General features: G+C 56.1%; 2 protein-coding genes across 3 annotated transcripts; both read right to left on the reverse strand.

Moving 5' to 3' along the window:
• Positions 1-2140: 2140 nt before the first annotated feature.
• Positions 2141-9728, reverse strand: LOC101947092 (free fatty acid receptor 2-like). Of its 2 annotated transcripts, none has more exons than XM_065574211.1 (2): positions 9285-9728; positions 2141-3597 (listed from the first exon to the last, which is right to left on the reverse strand). In XM_065574211.1, the coding sequence occupies exon 2, from the start codon at positions 3584-3586 to the stop codon at positions 2591-2593; it is 996 nt and encodes a 331-aa protein (XP_065430283.1). In that variant the 5' UTR covers positions 3587-3597; positions 9285-9728; the 3' UTR covers positions 2141-2590. The 2 variants fall into 2 exon arrangements, with proteins under 2 accessions (XP_065430283.1, XP_065430282.1); XM_065574210.1 differs by lacking the exon at positions 9285-9728 and adding an exon at positions 5059-5140.
• An 8834-nt stretch (positions 9729-18562) lies between these two features.
• Positions 18563-19521, reverse strand: LOC101944725 (free fatty acid receptor 3-like). The gene has a single exon (XM_005314296.3). The coding sequence runs from the start codon at positions 19478-19480 to the stop codon at positions 18563-18565; it is 918 nt and encodes a 305-aa protein (XP_005314353.2). The 5' UTR covers positions 19481-19521.
• Between the last annotated feature and the right edge of the window lie 2300 nt (positions 19522-21821).

The following is a 21821-nucleotide window of genomic DNA, read 5'->3' on the forward strand; positions in this document are numbered from 1 at the left end:
CGTAGCTAAAGCCACTGCCCCTGGGGGGCGCCAGATCTGCCAGCGAAGGGAGGAGGTGCAGGACCTTGCGCGAGGGAGATCTCAGCTCTATGTCCAGACCTGGAACAGACCCGCAGGGACCAGTGTCCATTGTACGTGTGCCTGCTAAACGCCCATCCCCCACCCACCTGGAGGATAACAGCCCTACTACCGCTGTAAAAGGCACTCCGCTTTTAGATCACGTGAGCCCGTCACTGTGGTGCTGGAAGTCCTGCGTTCAAATCCTTGTTAATAACAGCCTGTTCCCACTGCTGCTACCAAGCGGCGCGGGCCCTTCCGCTTGCACCGTGCATTGATGGTGAAGGTCCAGAGTCCAAATCCTTCCCATCCACATGGCAGATAATAGCCTTACTACTGCCGCCAACACATGGCACTGCTACTTTAGCTCAAGCAGTAGCGTGCTGGGCTGTAGCCTCTTGAGTTCCAGTCCCACCAAGGCAGTAACTACATTTCCACAGAGGCCAACACACACTAATAATAGTGGCCAAGGAGGAGGAGTTCTCCATAGCTTAACAAGGGCAAACTCGGGGTCCACAGGCCCCTCACGGAGCCTGGTCCTTGTTCATCTGCCACTAAATGGTTCCCCTGAAATGGGACCTGCTCATCCCAGCCTGTTTGCCCTCCCTCAAGCAACCTCCACTTGGTTCTCCCCTTGCAGTTACAGCCCATAGTAGCTTGTTTGCCCGTGGGCCCAACCATGGGGAAGGAAAGACCTGGAGTGGGTGGACAGTGATGAAATAGGCCAACCACTTATGTGCCAGCAGTGGCAAAGGAAGGCCCTTGACGCCATGGCGACCCTGACACTGAGAGAGGCCGGATCTTTGAGGAAGTTGGGCCACTCACTCCAAAGCTGAAGTAGGCCAAAGTCTGGGGGGGCGCTTGGCCAACTGCTCGTGGCCAGGGCAAGGATGGACCGTGGCCCCAGCCCTCGCTCTGCCCCAAGGCCCAGCCCCTGCTCAGCCTCTTCTCCCCTGAGGCCCCGCCCGCCACTCGCACCGGGTGTAAGGGGTGGAGAGGACTGAAGCGGGGGGAAGCTGGGGAGGGGGTGGAGAGGAGCTAACAGTGAGCAATGGCTCTAGAGGAACAGGCTCAGTGGGGCACGGGGGGGGCTCAGGCTCCAGCAGGGGGGTGGGGCCAAAGTCCCAGCACCAGGGCCCCTTCTAAGTGTGGGCCCGCTCCCGTTGACGCCATTGTAAACCCGGTACTGCTCATGGCCCGGCAGCGGAAAAGGAAGGACCTTGACCCCAACTGGAGGTCGGCCAAACCCCTGTGCAAGTTTGGCCAACCACACTGAAGCTCAGGTAGGCCAAAGCCATGTGGAAGTTGGGCACCAACTCCAAGCCCCGCCGCACGCTGCTGTCTGAGGAGGCCTACGGCCCTCTCGGGAGGTGCAGGGAAGGACAGAAGATGCCGTCCCGGGCTCAAGTGCAGGATCTCTTGTTTAGGGTTACCATATTTCAGCAAGCAAAAAAGAGGACGGGAGGAGCCCCACCCCTGTCCTGCCCCTGCCCCTCCCACTTCCCGCCTCCCCAGAACCCCCAACCCTCCCCCCGTTCCTTGTCCCCTGACTGCCCCCTCCTGGGACCCCTGCCCCTAACTGCCCCCCAGGACTCCACTCCCTATCTAAGCCTCCCTGCCTCTTGTCCCCTGACTGCCCCAACCCTTATCCACACCCCCACCCCCAGACAGACCCCTGGGACTCCCACGCCCCATCCAACCACTCCCCACCCCCTGACAGCCCCCCCCCCAGAACTCCCAACCCATCTAAACCCCTCTGCTCCCTGTCCCCTGACTGCTCCGATCCATCTCCCCACCCCTGCCACCTGACAGCCCCCCCCCAGAACTCCCAAACACCCCCCCCGCTCCTTGTCCCCTGACTGCCCCCTCCTGGGACCCCTGCTCCTAACTGCCCTCCAGAACCCCACCCCCCACCTAAGACTCCCTGTTCCTTGTCCCCTAACTGCCCCCTCCTAAGACCCCCCCCAACTGCCCCCCAGGACCCTACCCCCTACCTGTACCCTGACTGCCCAAAACTTTCTCCACTCCCCCCAAAAAGCCCCCCCCAGTTTCTTGACTGCCCCCTCCAGAACCTCCCTGCCCCCTGACCTCCTTACCCTGCTGCTCAGAACAGAGTGTTGGGCTCTGTGCAGCCGAGCCGGACACGTGGCTGAGCTCCCCAGCACAACAAAACCCGGTCCCTGGCCCTGCACAACAAAACCCGGTCTGGCCCTGCACAGTGCTGCCGGACTGGGCTGCAAGGGAGCTGCCGGCTCAGAATGCAGGGCGGATCCGGCTCCTCTACAGCTGCTCCGGAGTCCAGCCCGGGACTTCCCTGCAGCCCTCCCAGCCGCTCACTCTGCTCTGCCGGGGGAGGGGGAAATCCCGGACATTGTGAGTGCTTTACAAATTCCCCCCGGACGCTATTTTTAGCACAAAAAGGAGGACATGTCCGGGTAAATCCGGACGAATGGTAACCCTACTCTTGCTCCTGCGGTGCATGGGACAAGGAAGGCTCTGCGGAGGAAGCAGAGAGTCAGTCTCATCCTGGGGGTCAAGTCGTCGACTCCTCAATCACGTTCTTACTGGCTGCCTTCAACTCGCTGCCCCCTTCTCCGCAGTGAGTCAAGCAGGGGAGATGGCACCGGGACAAGATGGTGTTAAGTTTATGCCACAGGGTGGCCAGGCAGTTGGCGAAGGCCCTTTGGACGGCAGTGGAGGAGAAATAGAAGATGGCGGGGTCCAAGGCGGCATTGAGCGTGCTGAGGAGAAGAGCGTACACCCTCCAGGAGGGGCTCTTCTTCTGGACAAAGCCCACCACGTGGGACAGGTTGTAGGGGGCGAAACAGACTATGAAGTTGAACAAGGTAACCAGAGCCAGGCCTACGGCCCGCTGCTTCCTCCGGGCCGAGATGTTGGGCAAGGCCACCAGGATGCGGACGAGGTTGACGTAGCAGAAGATGGTGACGGCGAAGGGAAGGCAGAAGAGGACGACGAAGAACTCCAGACGGACAGGGAGCAGGATCTGGCGCTGCGTAGGGGAGAAATGTTCATAGCAGTTGGACACGTTTTTGGAAGTCGCAGTCCCATTGGGGCTCAGGACCTCGTATTGGACAATGTAGACGATGCTGCAGTGGGCGCAGATGATCAACCAGAAGACCACGGAGGTGGCGATAGCATATGCTGGACGGCGCCGGAGCTTGTACTTGATGGGAAAGGCCACCCCCAGGTAGCGATCAACGCTGACGGCCATGAGGAAGAAGGAGCTGATGTAGATGCTGTTGTAGTAAAAGTAGTTGGTGAGTGGGCAGAGGAAAGCAGGCAAGGGCCACACCATGCCTGAGGCAGCCTCCGCCATCTTGAAGGGGAGGAAGATGAGGAGGAAGATGTCGGAAACAGTGAGGTTGAGGAGAAGGATGTCGACGGGGGTGGGTTTTTGGCGGACCTTCACCAGGAAGGTGTAGAAGGCCAGAAGGTTGGACGGGAGGCCGGTCAGGAAGGTGAAGATGTAGACAGTGAGAACCAGCGGGATGTAAACATTTGAACTCATCTTCTCAGCTCCTTCAAAGGAGAAAAGGCTCATCAGCTGCCAAAGGAACCCAGGAGTCCTGGTAGTCAGCCCCCTCCTCCTCCAACCCACTAGATCCCACTCCCCTCCCAGCAGTGGGGATAGAACCCGGGAGTCCTGGCTCCAGCCCCCTCTCCCTCCAACCCACTAGATCCCACTCCCCTCTGTGGCACTCTGTACCCCAAAGCAACACCTTGGAACCCCGTATTCACCAATGTCACATGATTATCTTATGTGTGATACAAAGAATGCATGTGAGATATCATATGAAAGGTCATGATCTGCTGAAACCCATTGTTCTGTCCAAATATGTGTATCTTTAGTGTGCATGAAGTTATAAGATTTTACTGTTTTGTTGTCAATGAAATATGTTGTAAGTTTGAAAGTCCTTCCTACAAGGGTGGTGACCCTCTCCCAGGTGGGCGTTCACTGGCCATTCATCAACAGGGGTGTTGCAATCAAGGGATTTACAATTCAATGACAGTTGCAGAAGCACCACACAATGGGGGATTTACTTGGTCACTGTGACTCAGCAAAGCCCATCAGGACGGGTCTTGGTATTAAGAGACAGAGGCTGCATGGCTTGGCCTTTTCTCCTCCCCCACCTACGCTGCAAGGACTCTGAGAAGAGAGAGAACTTCAGCAGAGGAGACAAGGGAGAAACCTGTGTATTGTGAACTGTAACATCCATTGAGTGGAGAAAACTGCTAGATCTAAATACTGCCTAGTGTCTTAGAGGTTGAAGTTTTAGACTAGACACTTAGTTTCTTTTCTTTGGTAACTATCTCTAACTTTTATGCCTACCACTTATAATCACTTAAACTCTCTCTATCTGCAGTTAATAAATCTGTGTTATACTTTATCTAAAACAATGAATTTTGCTTGAAAAGCTTGGAAATCTTAGCTCAGTTAACAAAAGGCGTGTGCATGTCCTCCCCACATCGAGAGGCCCGGGGCGAGGGGGACGGGCTGGGCAAAGAACTGACACTGCTCAGGCTTCTGACCAATGCAGGATGGTACAGCTCCAGGGTCCTAGGTTGGGGAGAATTGGCTTTTTGGTTCGTGAGTGGCTGAGGGCAGCATTTCATGTAACTCGGCTGGGTGTGTCCCTGCCTGGGGATGGCTGTGTAAGTCCAGTACCTGCCAGACGTTTGTTGCTTGTCACAGCATCACAGTGTGAATGGGAGTCCAGACTGGTGGGGCAGAGGACTCAGGGGTATCTGAGTTCCAGGTTGCACCCCAGGGATCGTGTCACACCCTCCCAGGCCTGCAGATAGAACAAAGGAGTCCTGGCTCCAGGCCCCCTGTTCTAATCCACTAGATCCCACTTCCCTCCCTGAGCTGGTAGAGTACCAGGAGTCCTCCTCCTAGACCCTCCACTCAAACTCTTACATGCCCCTCCCCCCAAGTCATGTGGCCAGAACCCAGGAGTCCTGGCTCCCAGCCCTCCTTACCCGTAGCCATGCGAGCAAGCTCAGGGCTCCCGTTCCATTAGCTGACACTAGACATATGGCTGGAATATATGTAGCCGGCTCCTGTATTTATTTAGCTCGGTTTCCTGTTTAGTCAATGGCAGGCACGGACGGGGGGCGGGGGCAGCGCCAGAGAGAGAACGGAGAGCCTGGGATGCATGAGATCTTGTGAGCAAACACACAGGGATGGGCTGCAGGGAGTGGGCCGAGCAGGCACCCTGAACAACAGGGAAGTGGTTGTTACTCAGAGGGAAATTTTCATAAATATCATCAAAGGTGGAAGGAAGTGAAGTCTAGTGGTTAGAGGGTGGGGGACTGGGAGCCAGGACTCCTGGGTTCAATCCCTGATTCTCAGGGAGTGATTTTGTGAGAAAAATAGGAAATAAGGAGTCAATGCACAGAACTAGGAAATACAACCCAGGATTCTTGACCTTTTAGCTCCACTAGACCCCACTCCTCTCCCAGAGCTGGGGAGAGAACCCAGGAGTCCTGGCTCCCAGCTCCTGACTGCTCTAATCGCTAGCCCACACTCCCCTCCCAGAGCTTGGAATAGGAGAAGTTAATAAGCCTCTCCTGTAAAGTAAACCATTGTCTGAGCCCAGCCAGTCCCTCACTCCTCTACCAATCATGCGGGGGCTAGTGGGTTAGAGCAGGGGGCTGGGATCCAGAACTCCTGGGTTCTATCCTTGGCTCTGGGTGGGGAGTGGGGTCTAGTGATCAGAGTAGGGTGCTGGGAGCCAGGGTTCCTGGGTTCTCCTGGACTATAAGGTGGATAGAAAGCTGGCTAGATTGTCGGGCTCAGCAGGTAGTGATCAACAGCTCGATGTCTAGTTGGCAGCTGGTATCAAGTGGAGTGCCCCAAGGGTCGGTCCTGGGGCCGGTTTTGTTCAACAGCTTCATTAATGATCTGGATGATGGGATGGATCGCACCCTCAGCAAGTTCATGGATGACACTAAACTGGGGGGAGAGGTAGATACGCTGGAGGGTAGGGATAGGGTCCACAGTGACCTAGACAAATTGGAGAATTGGGCCAAAAGAAATCTGATGAGGTTCAACAAGAACAAGTGCAGAGTCCTGCATTTAGGACGGAAGAATCCCATGCACTGCTACAGGCTGGGGACCGACTGGCTAAGCAGCAGTTCTGCAGAAAAGGACCTGGCGATTACAGTGGATGAGAAGCTGGATATGAGTCAACAGTGTGATCTCATTGCCAAGAAGGCCAATGGCATATTGGGACTTCAACAATTTCCACCCCACCATCAACCTCAGCCTGGACCAGTCCACCCAGGAGATCCACTTCCTGGACACTACAGTACAAATAAGTGATGGTCACATAAACACCACCCTATACCGGAAACCTACTGACCGCTATACGTACCTACATGCCTCCGGCTTCCATCCAAGACACATCACACGATCCATTGTCTACAGCCAAGCCCTAAGATACAACCGAATTTGCTCCAACCCCTCAGACAGAGACAAACACCTACAAGATCTTTATCAAGCATTCGTAAAACTACAATACCCACCTGGGGAAGTGAGGAAACAGATTGACAGAGCAAGACGGGTACCCAGAAATCACCTACTACAGGACAGGCCCAACAAGGACAATAACAGAACACCACTGGTCATCACATACAGCCCCCAGCTAAAACCTCTCCAGCGCATTATCCACGATCTACAACCTATCCTGGAAAATGATCCCTCACTCTCACAGACCTTGGGAGGCAGGCCAGTCCTCGCTTACAGACAACCCCCCAACCTGAAGCAAATACTCAACTACACACCACACCACAGAAACACCAACCCAGGAACCTATCCCTGTAGCAAACCTCGTTGCCTACTCTGTCCCCATATCTACTCTGGCAACAGCATCAGAGGACCCAACCACATCAGCCACACCATCAGGGGCTCATTCACCTGCACATCCACTAATGTCATATATGCCATCATGTGCCAGCAATGCCCCTCTGCCATGTACATTGGCCAAACCGGACAGTCCCTCCGCAAAAGAATAAATGGACACAAATCGGATATCAGGAATGGTAACATACACAAGCCAGTAAGTGAACACTTCAATCTCCCTGGTCATTCTATTACAGATTTAAAAGTCACTATCATTGAACAAAAAAACTTCAGAAACAGACTTCAAAGAGAAACAGCAGAACTAAAATTCATTTGCAAATTCAACACCATTAATCTGGGCTTGAATAGGGACTGGGAGTGGCTGGCTCACTACAGAAGCAGCTTTTCCTCTCCTGGAATTGACACCTCCTCATCTATTACTGGGAGTGGACTACATCCACCCTGATTGAATTGGCCCTGTCAACACTGGTTCTCCACTTGTGAAGTAACTCCCTGCTCTCCATGTGTCAGTATATAATGCCTGCATCTGTAACTTTCACTCTATGCATCCGAAGAAGTGAGGTTTTTACTCACGAAAGCTTATGCCCAAATAAATCTGTTAGTCTTTAAGGTGCCACCAGACTCCTTGTTGTTTTTGTATTAGTAGGAGCATTGCCAGCAGATCGAGGGAAGGGATTATTCCCCTCTATTCGACAGTGGTGAGGCCAAATCTGCGGTATTGCTTCCAGTTTTGGTCCCCCCACTACAGAAAGGATGTGGACAAATTGGAGAGAGTCCAGCGGAGGGCAACGAAAATGATGAGGGGGCTGGGGCACATGACTTACGAGGAGAGGCTGAGGGAACTGGGCTTATTTAGTCTGCAGAAGAGAAGAACGAGGGGGGATTTGATAGCAGCCTTCAACTACCTGAAGGGAGGTTCCAAAGGGGATGGAGCTCGGCTGTTCTCAGTGGTGGCAGATGACAGAACAAGGAGCAATGGTCTCAAGTTGCAGTGGGGGAGGTCTAGGTTGGATATTAGGAAACACTATTTCACTAGGAGGGTGGTGAAGCACTGAAATGGGTTCCCTAGGGAGGTGGTGGAATCTCCTTCCTTAGAGGCTTTTAAGGCCCGACTTGACAAAGCCCTGGCTGGGCTGATTTAGTTGGGATTGGTCCTGCTTTGAGCAGGGGGTTGGATTAGATGACCTCCTGAGGTCCCTTCCAACCCTGGTATTCTATGATTCTATGACTCTAGGAACAGGGCTGGGTGTATGCGCCAGCCAGCACATCTCTCCAAGAGTCGTGTCCTCCTGCAGTTAGAAACCGTCAGTCCCTCTGCTCTCCCTAACGGTGGGAAACCCACTTTCCCTCCCAGCTTGTCTCGCTGCTCAGATGTGGCGGATCGGACCTGATGGTTCTGTTCCCAGAACCCTTGGTAATGGAGCCGCTGCTGGGTGGGAGGGGAAGGAATCGTCCCCTTGAGTCTCTTTCTCCGAATGGGGAACCCATTCAGTGGGGGATGGAATGACCACGCCCCACATCCTGACTGGCACCTCCCCATCCCAGTGCTGGGTGCCCCTCGTACATGGATTGTTGTGTTCTCCTGTCTCGGGGTTCCCCTATCCCTCTCCCCACCATGCGCTTACTCAGCTGAGCTAGACAAATTTCCATCTCCCCAGGCCCCTGGCCAGCTTCGCTCAGCCCTGATCGCCCAGTGATGGGCGAGCGTGTTGAAAAAGTAAGTCACAAACCTTCACCCCCATTTTAACAGTGGAAGAACAGACATTCAGAGCAGGGAGAGGAGATGGCCATACTGGGGAAAGAACCCAGGAGTCCGAACTCCCTGTCCCCTATTCTAATGACTAGACCCCACTCCCTGCCAGAGCTGGGGCTAGAACCCAGGAGTCCTGACTTCCAGCCCCCACTGTTCTAACCACTACACCCCACTCCTCTCCCACATTGGAGCTAGAACCCCGGGGTGGGCTGAGCCAGCAATCTCCCTTTTACTTTGTTGCTTGTTTGTTTTTTGATTTTGCAAAAGCAAAATTAAACTTTGCACAGAGGCCTGGGCATGCCTGGTAAAGGCAAATACACACCCATGAAGGCTGGGAGCAGAACCCAGGCGTCCTGACTCGCACCCCCCTCGCTTTAACCAGTAAACCCCACTCACCTCCCAGAGCTGGGAAAGGAATCCAGTTCTCCAGTCCTTTCTCCGGTCTCTCTACTCTAACCCAGTCTTCATCCAGGGTCAGTGATAGAAACCAGGAGACCTGAATCCCAGCCACAACCCCTGCTCTAACCTCTAGACCCCACTCCTCTCCTTACAAGCCCTGACCCAGGCAGCTAGAGAGCCCATCCTCACCTCCTTTCCAGCAGCCAGTGCGCTGGGAGCCCGCAGAAGGGCTGGAACCCAGGTGTCCAGGCTGGGAGCCACCCCAAGCGATGTGTCAGGGATGAGCTGGTGGCTGGTTTTCTGCGTCCCAGCTGGGGAGTGAGTTTTCTGAAGCCCAGGTGGCTGGTTATGTTGTGTCTGTGGCTGCGCCCCACTGGTCCCTCTCCTTGGGAATCCACACAGAAAGGATGAGAGATGCAATCGTTACTTCCTCGTGCCTTGCCGGAGGTGTGACTTGGCCCATCCTTGAGAGGGTGTGGTGTCCGTCTCCCCATGTGGGTACTGCAGCCTGCTGTGGGCGAGGACTCCTGGGTTATATTCCTGGGAAGGGGAGTGGAATCTAGCAGTTAGAGCAGAGCAGGCTGGGAGCCAGGACTCCTGGGTTGTATCCTCAGCTCAGGCAGGTGAGGGGGGGGATCTAATGATTAGAGTGGGGGAGGAGGGGCTGGAAGCCAGGATTTCTGGGTTGTCTCTGGGGAGTGGGGTCTAGCGGTTCTACCACAGGGCATGGAGGAGAGGCTGCGCTGGATTTATGGTTCCTTGATCTCCCGGGCTCCGGCATCTTTCCGAAGCACGATATTAAGTAAACAAACAAATCCGAGTTCATATTTCTTCGCTCGGGCTCCGGGGCACACAAAACTCTGCCCAGAGCACCGGGACACGCACAGTAGCCACAGCTGAGTGGGAGGGAATCCTGACTGCCTGCCAAAGACAGCCGCAAAGGGGCCAGATCCCAGCTGGGGTCAATTGGCCGTCGCTCCCTTGGTGTGAATGGGGCTAGTTCCCAGCTGGGGTCAATCGCCGTAGCTCCATTGGAGTCAATGGGGCCAGATCCAGGATACCAGAGGCGATGGGTCCCCAGGTGGCAGGGGGAGGGCAGGATACCAGAGGCGATGGGTCCCCAGGTGGCGGGGGGAGGGCACACTGACATTGATAAGCCAGTGCCAGGAAAACAATGAGATGTCCCAAGGCATCCTGGCCAGGGGGGCTGGATAAGGGGATGGGGTCCCCAGCCTCAGCCCCCCATCCCATGGCCTTGCTTTAGGGAGGGATCAATGGGTCCATTGTCCTGTCCCTCCCCCACAGTGGAGCAGAATCAGTTACTATTTGCATAGTTCTGATAGCGTCGGTGCTGTGAGACAAAGGTGACGTCCCGGGCGCCCGACCTCCTGGCGCGTGCACAGACAGACAGACGTTCATGTGGGAGTGCCACGGGCTGGCTCCCCCGTCCTTCCAGAGGGGAGGCGGGTTTCAGATGGGGGCGTTTCTCACTGCAGGGTTCACACTTGGCATCTATGGACCCACCCTGTGCTCTTTTGCCATGATAGCCCTTGGCCCAGGAGTCCTGGGTCCTGGCTCCCAGCCCCCTGCTCTAACCACTAGACCCTACTCCCTGCCCAGAGCTTGGAATAGGAGAAGTTAATAAGCCTCTCCCGTAAAGTAAACCATTGTCTGAGCCCGGCCAGTCCCTCACTCCTCTACAATCATGCGGGGGCTAGTGGGTTAGAGCAGGGGGCTGGGATCCAGAACTCCTGGGTTCTATCCTTAGCTCTGAGTGGGAAGTTGGGTCTAGTGATCAGAGCAGGGAGCTGGGAGCCAGGGTTCCTGGGTTCTCCCGGACTATAAGGTGGATAGAAAGCTGGCTAGATTGTCGGGCTCAGCAGGTAGTGATCAACAGCTCAATGTCTAGTTAGCAGCCAGTATCAAGCGGAGTGCCCCAAGGGTCGGTCCTGGGGATGCTTTTGTTCAACATCTTCATTATAGATCTGGACGATGGGATGGATTGCACCTTCAGCATGTTCGCAGATGACACTAAACTGGGGGAGAGGTAGATATGCTGGAGGGTAGGGATAGGGTCCACAGTGACCTAGACAAATTGGAGGATTGGGCCAAAAGAAATCTGATGAGGTTCAACAAGGACAAGTGCAGAGTCCTGCACTTAGGACGGCAGAATCCCATGCACCGCTACAGACTGGAGACAGACTGGCTAAGCAGCAGTTCTGCAGAAAAGGACCTGGCGATTACAGTGGACGATAAGCTGGATATGAGTCAGCAGTGTGATCTCGTTGCCAAGAAGGTCAACAGCATATTGGCTGCATTGGTAGGAGCATTGCCAGCAGATCAAGGAAAGCGATTATTCCCCTCTATTCAGGGCTGGTGCAAGGAAGTTTCACACCCTAGGCAAAACTTCCACCCCGCCCTCCCTCATCTTGAGGCGCCCCCCCCCCCCCCGCAGTGGCTCCCTCCCCACCCTGAGGCGCCCCCCCCCACGTCAGATCCCTCCGCTCGGAGAGCTGTGCGGCAGCTCCCCACCCCAGCACACCTCTGCTCCGTCTCCTCCCCGAGCTCGCCGCCCTCATGCTAATTCTCCTCCCTCCCAGGCTTTTGGCACCAAACAGCTGATTGGCGCCGCAAGCCTGGGAGGCAGGAGAAGTGGAGCGGTGACCGCGCACTCGGGGAGGGGGCGTAGGAACGCTGTAAAAAAAAATGGGGGCACCGCCTTTTGGCGCCCCCAAATCTTGGCACCGTAGGCAACCGACTAGTTTGCCTTAATGGTAGCACCGGCCCTGCCTCTATTCGACACTGGTGATACCCAATATGGAGTATTGCGTCCAGTTTTGGTCCCCCCACTACAGAAGGGATGTGGACAAATTGGAGAGAGTCCAGCGGAGGGCAACGAAAATGATCAGGGGGCTGGGACACATGACTTACGAGGAGAGGCTGAGGGAACTGGGCTTATTTAGTCTGCAGAGAAGAGTGAGGGGGGATTGGATAGCAGCCTTCAACTACCTGAAGGGGGTTTCCAAAGGGGATGGAGCTCGGCTGTTCTCAGTGGTGGCAGATGACAGAACAAGGAGCAATGGTCTCACGTTGCAGTGGGGGAGGTCTAGGTTGGATATTAGGAAACACTATTTCACTAGGAGGGTGGTGAGGCACTGGAATGAGTTACCTAGGGAGGTGGTGGAATCTCCTTCCTTAGAGGTTTTTAAGGCCCGGCTTGACAAAGCCCTGGCTGGGATGATTTAGTTGGGATTGGTCCTGCTTTGAGCAGGGGGTTGGACTAGATACCTCCTGAGGTCTCTTCCAACCTTAATATTCTATGACTCTAGGAACAGGGCTGGGTGTATGAGCCAGCCAGCACATCTCTCCAAGAGTCGTGCCCTCCTGCAGTTAGAAACCGTCAGTCCCTCTGCTCTCCCTAACGGTGGGAAACCCACTTTCCCTCCCAGCTTGTCTCGCTGCTCAGATGTGGCGGATCGGACCTGATGGTTCTGTTCCCAGAACCCTTGGTAATGGAACCATTGCCGGGGGGGGGGAAGGAATCGTCCCCTCGAGTCTCTTTCTCTGAGTGGGGGACCCATTCAGTGGGGGATGGAATGACCACGCCCCACATCCTGACTGGCACCTCCCCATCCCAGTGCTGGGTGCCCCTCGTACGTGGATTGTTGTGTTCTCCTGTCTCGGGGTTCCCCTCTCCCTCTCCCCACCATGCGCTTACTCAGCTGAGCTAGACAAATTTCCATCTCCCCGGCCCCCAGGCCAGCTTCGCTCAGCCCTGATCGCCCAGTGATGGGCGAGCGTGTTGAAAAAGTAAGTCACAAACCTTCACCCCCATTTTAACAGTGGAAGAACAGACAGTGAGAGCAGGGAGAGGAGATGGCCATACTGGGGAAAGAACCCAGGAGTCCGAACTCCCTGTCCCCTATTCTAATGACTAGACCCCACTCCCTGCCAGAGCTGGGGCTAGAACCCAGGAGCTCCATTGGAGTCAAGGGGGCCAGATCCCCCTTGGTGAAAATCGGCTCCATCGGCGCCATAGCCAGGATACCAGAGGCGATGGGTCCCCAGGTGGTGGGGGAGGAGACACTGACACTGATGAGCCAGTGCCAGGAAAACAATGAGACGTCCCAAGGCTTTGCAAGCCATCCCAAGGCATTCTGGCCATGGGGGCGGGGTGAGGGGATGGGGTCCCCAGCCTCAGCCCCCCAAACCATGGCCTGGCTTTGGGGAGGGATGAGTGAGCCCCAAGAATTCACACCCTCACCCCCGGCCTCATGCAGGGCTCTGGGTGCAGTGACCTGTCCCTCCCGCCCGATGGAGCCGCATCATTTACTATTTGCATAGTTCTGATAGCGTCGGTGCTGTGAGACAAAGGTGACGGCCCGGGCGCCCGTCCTCCTGGCGCGTGCACAGACAGACAGACGGACGTTCATGTGGGAGTGCCACGGGCTGGCTTCCCCGTCCTTCCAGAGGGAAGGCAGGTTTCAGATGGGGGCGTTTCTCACTGCAGGTTTGCGCTTGGCATCTATGGACCCACCCTGTGCTCTTTTGCCATGATAGCCCTTGACCAAGAAGTCCTGGCTCTCAGCCCCCTGCTCTAACCACTAGACCCTACTCCCCCCCCCTCCCCCCGAGCTTGGAATAGGAGAAGTTAATAAGCCTCTCCCGTAAAGTAAACCATTGTCTGAGCCCGGCCAGTCCCTCACTCTTCTACCAATTGGCTTTGGGTGGGGAGTGGGGTCTAGTGATCAGAGCAGGGGGCTGGGAGCCAGGGTTCCTGGGTTCTCCTGGACTATAAGGTGGATAGAAAGCTGGCTAGATTGTCGGGCTCAGCAGGTAGTGATCAACAGCTCAATGTCTAGTTGGCAGCTGGTATTAAGCGGAGTGCCCCAGGGGTTGGTCGTGAGGATGGTTTTGTTCAACATCTTTATTAATGATCTGGATGATGGGATTAATTGCACCCTCAGCAAGTTCGCAGATGACACTCTACTGGGGGGAGAGGTAGATATGCTGGAGGGTAGGGATAGGGTCCAGAGTGACCTAGACAAATTAGAGGATTGGGCCAAAAGAAATCTGATGAGGTTCAACAAGGACAAGTGCAGAGTCCTGCACTTAGGACGGAAGAATCCCATGGACTGCTACAGGCTGGGGACCGACTGGCTAAGCAGCAGTTCTGCAGAAAAGGACCTAGCGATTACAGTGGACGATAAGCTGGATATGAGTCAGCAGTGTGATCTCGTTGCCAAGAAGACCAATGGCATATTGGGCTGTATTAGTAGGAGCATTGCCAACAGATCAAGGGAAGCGATTATTCCCCTCTGTTCGACACTGGTGACGCCCAATCCGGAGCACTGCGTCCAGTTTTGGTCCCCCCACTACAGAAGGGATGTGGACAAATTGGAGAGAGTCCAGCGGAGGGCAACAAAAATGATTAGGGTTCTGCAGCACATGACTTATGAGGAGAGGCTGAGGGAACTGGGCTTGTTTAGTCTGCAGAAGAGACGAGTGAGGTGGGATTTGATAGCAGCCTTCAACTGGTTCCAAAGAGGGGGGTTCCAAAGAGGATGGAGCTCGGCTGTTCTCAGTGGTGGCAGATGACAGAACAAGGAGCAATGGTCTCAAGTTGCGGTGGGGGAGGTCCAGGTTGGATATTAGGAAACACTATTTCACTAGGAGGGTGGTGAAGCACTGGAATGCGTTACCTAGGGAGGTGGTGGAATCTCCTTCCTTAGAGGTTTTTAAGGCCCGGCTTGACAAAGCCCTGGCTGGGATGATTTAGCTGGGAATTTGTACTGCTTTGAGCAGGGGGTTGGACTAGATACCTCCTGAGGTCTCTTCCAACCCTGATCTTCTATGATTCTATGATTGTGGGAACAGGGCTGGGTGTATGCGCCAGCCAGCACATCTCTCCAAGTGTCGTTCCCTCCTGCAGTTAGAAACCGTCAGTCCCTCTGCTCTCCCTAACGGTGGGAAACCCACTTTCCCTCCCAGCTTGTCTCGCTGCTGAGATGTGGTGGCAAGACGTGGAACGATGAGTGGATCGGACCTGATGGGTTCTGTTCCCAGAACCCTTGGTAATGCAGCCACTGCCGGCGAGGAATTGTCCCCTCAAGTCTCTTTCTTCGAGTGGGGGACCCATTCTGTGGGGGATGGAATGACCACGGCCCACATCCTGACTCCCCAGCCTCAGTCTCCCATCCCCGTGGTGTTCTTTTGGAGAGGGATGAATGAGCCCCAAAAATGCAGATCCTCACCCCCGGCCTCATGCAGGGCTCTGGGTCCAGTGTCCTGTCCCTCCCGCACGGTGGAGACACATCAGTTCCTATTTGCATAGTGCTGATAGCGTCGGGGCTGTGAGACAAAGGTGACGGTCCGGGCGCCCGTCCTCCTGGCGCGTGCACAGACAGACGTTCACGTGGGAGTGCCACGGGCTGGCTCCCCCATCCTTCCAGAGAGGAGATGGGTTTCAGATGGGGGCCTTTCTCACTGCACGGTTCATGCTTGCCATCTATGGACCCACCCGGTGCTCTTTTGCCATGATAGCCCTTGGCCCAGGAGTCCGGGCTCCCAGCCCCCTCTGCTCTAACCACTAGACCCTACTCCCCTCCCAGAGCTGGGGAGAAAACCCAGGAATCCTGGCTCCCAGCCCCACCCCATCCCCCAGCAGCTCCAACCAATAGATCCCAAGCAGAGGAGCCGAATCCTGCCTGCCCCGTGGTGGTCGGTTGCCCCATTAGCTGCAGGGAGGTTGGGCCGGGCCGGCTCTGCCCTGGGCGAGGCAGGAGGAAATGGCTACCCACAGCATCTGCCAGGGCTCGTGCTGCACCCAGTGCAGGGCCCCTGATATGGGGCCTTTGTACAACCCTCAGCACCCCGACTTCTGGAAAATCAAACGGAGCAACAAGCTTCTGCCACAACATTTCCACAGATTTCCCCTAGGGGGCGCTAGGTCCTATCCTGCCCCTGGATGGGGACTGGCTGGCTCGGGGGTGTGGGGAATGGGACAAGGGGAGGGGGAATCATGAGGGGTGGAATGGGGAGCATTTAGCCAGCTGGTACCAGAGGGAGGGGCTAACCCTGAGAGCCCCCTCCTTTCCCCTTGCCTATCCGGACTCCCAACCCCTCCGCTGCAACCCACTAGGCCACACTCCCAGTAGAACCCAGCAGTTCTGACTCCCGGGCTCTCATGTCTCTCCCTGCCTTCGCCATGACCCGGGGGCCTGGGGCGGGCACCCAACACCCAGCTGCTCGCGGGAGGCAAGGCAGCCCTGCAGGGGGACATAGTGGGGGCTACATGTATGGACCCCAATACTGAGCTCGCCATGGTCTCCCTTCCCTTGCCCAGTTCCAAGAAACAGAGCCTCCCTCCCTGCCCCAAGACCCAGAGAACCAGTTCCACCTCACGCAGGGCGGTGACCTCATTGGCACGGCCACGGGCGCCCCAGCACCTCACGTTGGACGCCCGCCCGGCTGGGGTTATGTTCCGTCAATGGGATTTTTTGTTAATGACACCGGGGTTTATTATTTCTTTACGAGCCGACTGGGGAAAATCTCATAACATTGCACAAAGGTCATAAAATTCCTCGTGAACAAAGGGCCCCATTGGGTGAGGTTTCTCTCCACCATCTCGGGAGGCAGATAGGCTGTGTCACTGGTGGGGCTGGGCCCCGTCTCCCTTGAAAGGGCCCCCTCCACCCCATGAGAAGCCCAAAGACTCCAGTTGGACTAGACTAACCTTGTGCCCCAGAGAGAGATGGGGAGAGACCGAGACCAAGGACCCTGAGCAGAGGGCATCTCTGGGGCCACACGTAACGTTCCACGGGCGAAGCCCTCAGCTGTTGTGCTAAACACAGCCAAGTGGCTGGGACACGAGGCAGATCTTTGCTCAGCAGCCTCAAGATGCCTCCACCTTCCTGGTGTGCGCTCGGCTGGCGTGCTGCAGCTACACGGGGTGGACTCCTTTCTGCAGTCAGGGCTGTCCAGTGACAGGTCCCATCAGCCGGGGGAGCGGAGAAGCTGGTCTCCTGGAAGGACAGGAGAAGTCACACCACCCTCCCTGGCTGTGGTCCATTGCTCATTGCAGGAAGCTGGGCTGAGTTTCTAAATCTCCTGCCTCCAGCCCACCCCAATATGGGTGAGCCAGCCGTGGAGATCAGCCAGGTCTTGGAGCACCATGGATAGGGCCGGCTCCAGGGTTTTGGCCGCCCCAAGCAGCCCCAAAAAAAACAAAAACAAAAACACAAAAAGCTGCGATCGCGATCTGCGGTGGCAATTCGGCGGGAGGTCCTTCGCTCCGAGCGGGAGTGAGGGACCGTCCACCGAATTGCCGCTGAATAGCTGGACGTGCCGCCCCTCTCTGGAGCGGTCGTCCCAAGCACCTGCTTGCCAGGCTGGTGCCTGGAGCTGGCCCTGACCATGGAGAGACCCCGTCTTGTTGATGAAGTCCATGGCCTGGCATGGAGAGCAAAGTACAGGCAGATGAGTCCCATCAATGCCCCCATTTCGGGAACCCTCAACGTGCCCCTCCACCAACAACCTCCTGAGTGTCACCCTCCTGGTAGCAGCACACACCTCCATGACAACCGCCCCAGGTTTATCTACCAACCCCAAATGAGCTAGATCCTGACCAGCAGCAATTGTGGGTGACGAATTTCCAGATGGCGACAGCCGCGCGCTTCTCCGTGCTGAGGGGAGCTCTCATATTGCTATTCCACCCCTGCAGCTCCGGGGTGAGCTCTGCGCAGATCTCTAGGGGCCTGGCCTGTCGCCCTGAAGAGCTGCCACCACACTGCTGCTCACCCCAGGATGGGTGGCCCTGTCCCACCGGTCGGCGCTAGTTGACTGAGCCCAGAAATGGTGCCCCACCAAGTGAAGTCGCTCCCGGGAGTCCATGGACACAACTAGCTCCTTGATTTTCCTCTCCTATCCGTATCATTGTGGCTGTCTCCAGCGCCCTCCGGCTCTGTGATGGGCAATACGCGTGCATCTGCCTGTTTGTATTACCACCAGGCTCCCGGTGCCCAACACGCTGCCCCATAGCCAGAGGTTTGGAAGTGGGGATGGCTTGCCAAAGCCAAGCCAGAGGACCCATCGGTCCCAGAATTCCAGGGGCATCCCACAACACGCGAAATCCCAGGAGGCATAGAGGCGAGTGGTGGGAGGTTGCAGCAAGAGACGCTCTCCTGGAAGGCTGTGTGGTTATTTGGTAAGTGCGTGTCCTGCGGGGCTGTGTGGATGCAATGATTCAAAAGGGAAGTTGCTTAAGCTGGTGCAAGCCAGTGTTCACACGTAGCTTTGGGAGAGTTATCCCTGATTAAAGCGGAAACACCAAACCTGAAATAACTTGCAAGTGTAGACAAACCCTCATTTGGGAATATTCCTTCCCAGCCTTCAGTTCAGGGCTGACAGGAACCATAACACGTCCTAGACTTGGTGGAGGTGGAACTGTGGTCCCCACCCCATCCATCTCACTGCACCATCTGCGAATCCTCTGTGGCTACGTTCTCCGTAGCCTCCAGCCAGACCCCAGGGCAGAGCCGGCCGAGCTGAAGCTTCTCCCAGGCGGCCTGCAGACACTCCAGGCATATCTTCTGGAAAGACGAGGAGGAGAAGTAGAAGATGATGGGGTCTAAGCTGGCATTGAAAGTGCTGAGGAGCAGGACGTAGACTCTCCACTCTGGGCTCTTATTCTCCATGTAGCCCACCACGTGGGAGATGTTGAAGGGGGTGAAGCAGACCAGGAAGAGGAGAAATGTAGCTGCCACCAGCCCGATGGCCCGGCGCTTCCTCCTGGGGTTCACCAGTGGCAGGGAGCGTATGATGGCGATGAATCTAGTGTAGCAGAAGGTGGTGATGCCCAGCGGAAGGCAGAAGAGGACCAAGAACATCTCCAGGCGGACGGGCAGCAGGACCGCCAATTGGTGGTCGGTGAAGGTGGCGTAGCAGCGGGTGAGGTTGCCCGCTGTGTCATTGCCCCTGGCCTGGTACTGGACCACGTAGATAACGCTGCAGTGGGAGAAAGCAGCCACCCAGAACAAGGCCACGGCCACCACGGCGTAGGACAGCCGGCGCCCCGCCTTGTAGCGGAGGGGGAAGGCCACACTGAGGTAACGGTCAACGCTGACGCCAGTGAGCGAGAGGGTGGTAAGGTAGATGCTGCTGAAGAAGAGGAGGCCGGAGAGGGGGCAGAGGAAATCTGGCATCTTCCAGTTCATCTCCCAGGAGGCCTCGGCAATGCGGATGGGCAGGAAGGCCAGCAGCACCAGGTCGGACACCGTCAGGTTAAGGAGCAGGACGTCGGATGGCAGCAGGCGACGGCGGGCCTTCACAACGAAGACGCAGAAGGCCAGCAAGTTGAGGGGCAGGCCTGTCACAAAGGTCACCATGTAGACGGCCAGGGAGAGCTGGGGGCTGCTGATGGAAGGCATGGTGGGAAGAAGGGGGTGGCAGGGGCTGGGTTGACAATAGCAACCAGGGATCCACTAGGCCTTGGGATGGGAATGGAGATGGAGATGGGTTACCAATAGCAACGGGGGACCCACCAGGCCTTGGGTAGGGCTGGAGGCGGGGTTCCCGCAAGGCTCATTCACTGCAGAGAAAGGAGAGACAGGTGGGGTTAGCGAGCCCCCTTCGAGATCAGTCCTTAGACCAGTGGTTCTCAAACATTTTTACTGGTGATCACTTTCACATAGCAAGCGTCTGAGTGTGACACCCCCCCCTTACAAATTAATAGCACTTTTTATATATTTAACACCTTTGTAAATGCTGGAGGCAAAGCGGGGTTTGGGGTGGAGGTTGACAGCTCGCGACCCCCCATGTAATAACCTCGAGGCCCCCGGAGGGGTCCCGACCCCCAGTTTGAGACCCCCCTGGACAAACTCCCTGGAGCCGGGGAGCAGCTCTTGGCTCTGTCTGTGCAGCGCCTGGTGCAGCAGGGTCCCGGGGCACCTGGGTGATACTGTAACGCATCTAAATAGCACTAATAACGTACAGCACCTGGCGTATGGGGGGTCCTGGGCCAGGGCTGGCGGCCCCTCGATCCTGACCACAGTACAGATATTACTCATCATTCCATTTGGTAGGAAACTTTCAAAAGCACTGACCCCGCCCCCTTCCACTCAGAACTTTGTTTTCTGAGTGACTGTTTTGAAAGTTTTTTCCAAGAATTTGGAGCAAAAAACCCCAAACCGCCCTCACACTTTGTCTCAGTCTCTGCCCCCTCCCTTTCTTTTTTATTCCCCCACCTCGAAAAAGAGAGTGGAAAAATTACAACAGAGAGTGAAAGTGGGGAAATAAGAACACTTTCACTTCCCCGCCCCCTTTTATCTCACTGGGGAGAAAATTGCAGATTCATGGATTCCAAGGCCCAAAGGGACCATTACGGTCATCCAGTCCCACTCTGAGCAGAGGGGTCGGGCCATCAGTCACGGATCACTCTCTCTCTAAGGCAGTGAGCCCCTGGGCCCAGCGCCCCACAGCGTCTCATCCCATCTTGACCCCCCCTTTCATCTCCACTCCAGCACTCTAAGATGTTTACATTGTTCCCGGCCTGGAGCGAAACTGTTAGTGTTCCCCAAGAACTGCTATAAATCCTCCCAGCCAACAGCTTGACGTCTCTCCCCACCGCGTTATGGCAGGAACGCCGAGTGTTCCACCTTCCTACGTCTCACCTCTAGGGAGCTCTGGTTACTCAGGACCCCTGGGGTCTATCCCCAGCTCTCTGAGGGCAATGGAGTCTAGTGGTTAGAGCAAGGAGGCTGGGAACCAGGACTCCTGGGTTCTTTCCCCAACGCTGGGAGAAGAGGGGTTTAGTGGTTAAAGCAGAGGGCTGGGAACCAGTACTCCTGGGTTCTCTCCCCAGCTTTGGGGGGGACGGGTCTAGTGGTTAGAGCAGGGGAGGCTGGGAGCCAGGACTCCACGACAGCCACACCTGTGCCCGGGGTAATGGCCCTGCCAGACAAAAAGCAATGGGCAGATGCTCCCAGCATTCTGTGTGGGCCGAGTGAGCACCATGCTCCTGGGGCTGTGGCCGGGGAGCCAGCCTGTCCCCCACCCTGGGGCCAGATCGGAGCTGGTGCCTCCTAGAGCGGGAAAGGCCCCGTGTCCCATTCCCACCCATCTCTGCTCTGGTAAATCAGGGAGAGATATAGATAGGGTGTATGGGGATGGATAGGTAGAGGGGATGTATGGGACTAGATGGATGGATGGGGGTGGGTGTTTGGGGACAGACAGACAGATAGATAACCTCAGTGCAGTTCCTTACCCCATGTCCAGCTCTGATTCTCTACCGGACCAGATCTCGGAGCACAGTGGATCTCTCCTCTTGCCCTGGCTGGGTAACTCAGCCTCCTGTCCGGGGCAGGGTTGATGTGACAGCTGATAAGGAAAACACTTTGGAGCCCAAAATAAACCTAGGTGTGGGTGTTTCAAGCAGCATTGGTGGGGCAGGAAGAGGTGACCAGAGCACCAAAATAGACACCCAGTTTTCTGTAGCTGCCACTGACATCTGCACTGGGAAACTCCCCGGCTCCCTGAGAGGGGAGAATTTGTCTGTTCAACCACTAGACCCCACTCCCCTCCCAGAACTGAGGATACGACCCAGGAGACCAGGCATGCAGCCCCCACTGCTCTAATCCCTAGACCCCCCCTCTTCTGCCAGTGTCAGCCTCCCTGCTCTGACCACCAGACCCCACTCACCTGCCAGAGTTGGAGATAGAACCCAGGAGT

The sequence above is a fragment of the Chrysemys picta genome, chromosome 20 (assembly GCF_011386835.1).
Source record: "Chrysemys picta bellii isolate R12L10 chromosome 20, ASM1138683v2, whole genome shotgun sequence".
In the NCBI taxonomy this organism is placed as follows: Eukaryota; Metazoa; Chordata; order Testudines; family Emydidae; genus Chrysemys; species Chrysemys picta.

Bases quoted from the DNA above. Each gene is read 5' to 3' on its own strand.
- LOC101944725 (XM_005314296.3), bottom strand. From the start codon at position 19,480: ATGGTGACCTTTGTGACAGGCCTGCCCCTCAACTTGCTGGCCTTCTGC.